The 1837-nt window shown below is 45.2% G+C and overlaps 1 protein-coding gene across 1 annotated transcript in view; it reads right to left on the bottom strand.

Annotated features, from left to right (window-relative positions):
• The window catches only part of ZNF704 (zinc finger protein 704), a 166527-nt gene that overhangs the window by 15159 nt on the left and 149531 nt on the right, over positions 1–1837 (bottom strand). The window contains exon 6 of the mRNA XM_008572809.1: positions 896–914. Within this exon, the coding sequence (XP_008571031.1) occupies positions 896–914 (19 nt within the window). The remainder of the gene's footprint in view (positions 1–895; positions 915–1837) is intronic.

The raw sequence follows: 1837 nt of genomic DNA, 5'->3' as shown, positions 1-1837 counted from the left end.
AAAATCCTCTTTATGCCTCATATGACTGTGATTCTCTAGGGCTCTGTCTTGTTTGTCTCTGTGTCACTCCACACATATCAGCGTATTTGGCATACAGTAGGTACCTACTGAATGCTGAATGAATAAATGAATGAAGCTGAGGTGGTTGCAGCAGGGGGATTAAGAGCATGGACTGTGGAATCAGATTTCTTAGGTTCAAATCTGGACTCTGACACTTTCCAGTTGTGTGTGTGACATTGGCAGCCTACATGTAGCCCCGGTGCCTCAGTTTCCTCATTTATAAAATGCAGATAATTATAGTACCTGCTTATTGTGAGGATTAAACAAATAGATATGAAGGGCTTAGAAGTGTACCTGACACATAATTAGTACTATGCAAGTGCTTATTAAGTTAAAATAAGGACTATGTTGAAGGTCTCAATTTTCACTATTGCCAGAAAAAGTATCTTCTTGGGCACTTTCAAAGTTCTTCTCCCTGAAACATGGAAAACTGTGCTTTTCCACAGAAATTTTGAGTAAAATAACTGTCCCTAACCTCAGAAAACATTGATTTGGTTTGTTAGTTTCAGGGGATTGGTACATATTAAGCAGCCTGGTTTTATGGGACAGCTGAGCACAGGCCATGATATCCCCTCATTTCAGGGACACATCCAGCAGCAGCAGTAGCAGTCACTGACTCAGAACAAACCTCTTTCCCCCACTAATGATCCTTACATAAAACCTAGAATAAAATTCCTCCCTGCCCCCCACCCCCACCCAGGCCTTTCTGTTTGGCCAGATCAGTGGCTTCTCCCAACCAAGTTCCATTTCCTCTGAGCTCTCAGACTGAGGCATCTGCAGAGATATCTTTGTACCTTTGTATGCCACCAAGTCTGGCCAGGCTTGGCTTTCTGACCAGCACACCATTAAAGACCCTAGAGTGGGACAAAGAATGAGTGTCTGTTCTATTCCTGTCCCCACTTCCTTTCCAGTCAAAGGCAGGCTGATTTGCTGCTGGCTGCCAAGTGCTACAAATAGACACACAGGCCTGGGGAAATTGTGCATCCCACGTGGGGATAAATTAGGATCAGACCCTGGGGTACAAGACTGGAGTGACATTTAAAAGAATAACAGTGTACTGGTGTACTTTTCATACTGGCATGGCATGTACTGCAGCTACATCAGATGCAAGACATATTTTCTTTGGGCTTTGATTAGCTTCCTTCCTACCCCTCTCCACCTTCCCCAACCCCCTTGTCCCCCCCACCCGCCAGCCAACACATTCAAAATGCCCCATCATCCTACAGTCATGTAATTGAGCTCATGGATTAGTGCAAAGGCAAGTTCTCTCTCCCAGTCCTTGAGAGAGCTCAGGCCCCAGGCTTCATAACGTAGATGGGCCTTGGAGTCCCGCTAACCCAGTCCTGCTTCCTGTGCGGTGGCCAGCAGGGCTGTGCAGCACTATTAGTCAGGACAATCCTGACAGCACATTAGTAAAAAGGGGATCCCAGGGAAGCAAATGAAGTGGCTGCATTTTGAATTCCACCCACTGTGAGGGCACCCCAGGGGCACAAAGGAAAATCGTGTGATACCACTTAAAGTCTATAAATACATGTACATAGCATGTGCTTCTGAGTGGGGCTGAAGAGGATTCAGTTTTCTGGGCAGAAGGACTTTAAAACAAACAAATTGGATATAGTGTTGGGAAGTTCTTTCTAAACCTTTAAATAACTGAGCTGTTTACAGTGTGATTGTCCCGACAATGGGATTTGAGGGGAGACACTGCAGGATTTCCTGCCCTGAGGCTTGAGGAATAGGAGTGAGAACACTCTGCCCACAGGAATTTTTTTTTTTTTTT

Source organism: Galeopterus variegatus, unplaced genomic scaffold (genome assembly GCF_000696425.1).
Source record: "Galeopterus variegatus unplaced genomic scaffold, G_variegatus-3.0.2 Scaffold838, whole genome shotgun sequence".
In the NCBI taxonomy this organism is placed as follows: Eukaryota; Metazoa; Chordata; class Mammalia; order Dermoptera; family Cynocephalidae; genus Galeopterus; species Galeopterus variegatus.
The sequence above is the reverse complement of the archived record's forward strand: the minus strand, read 5'-3'. Positions and strand labels throughout refer to the sequence as shown.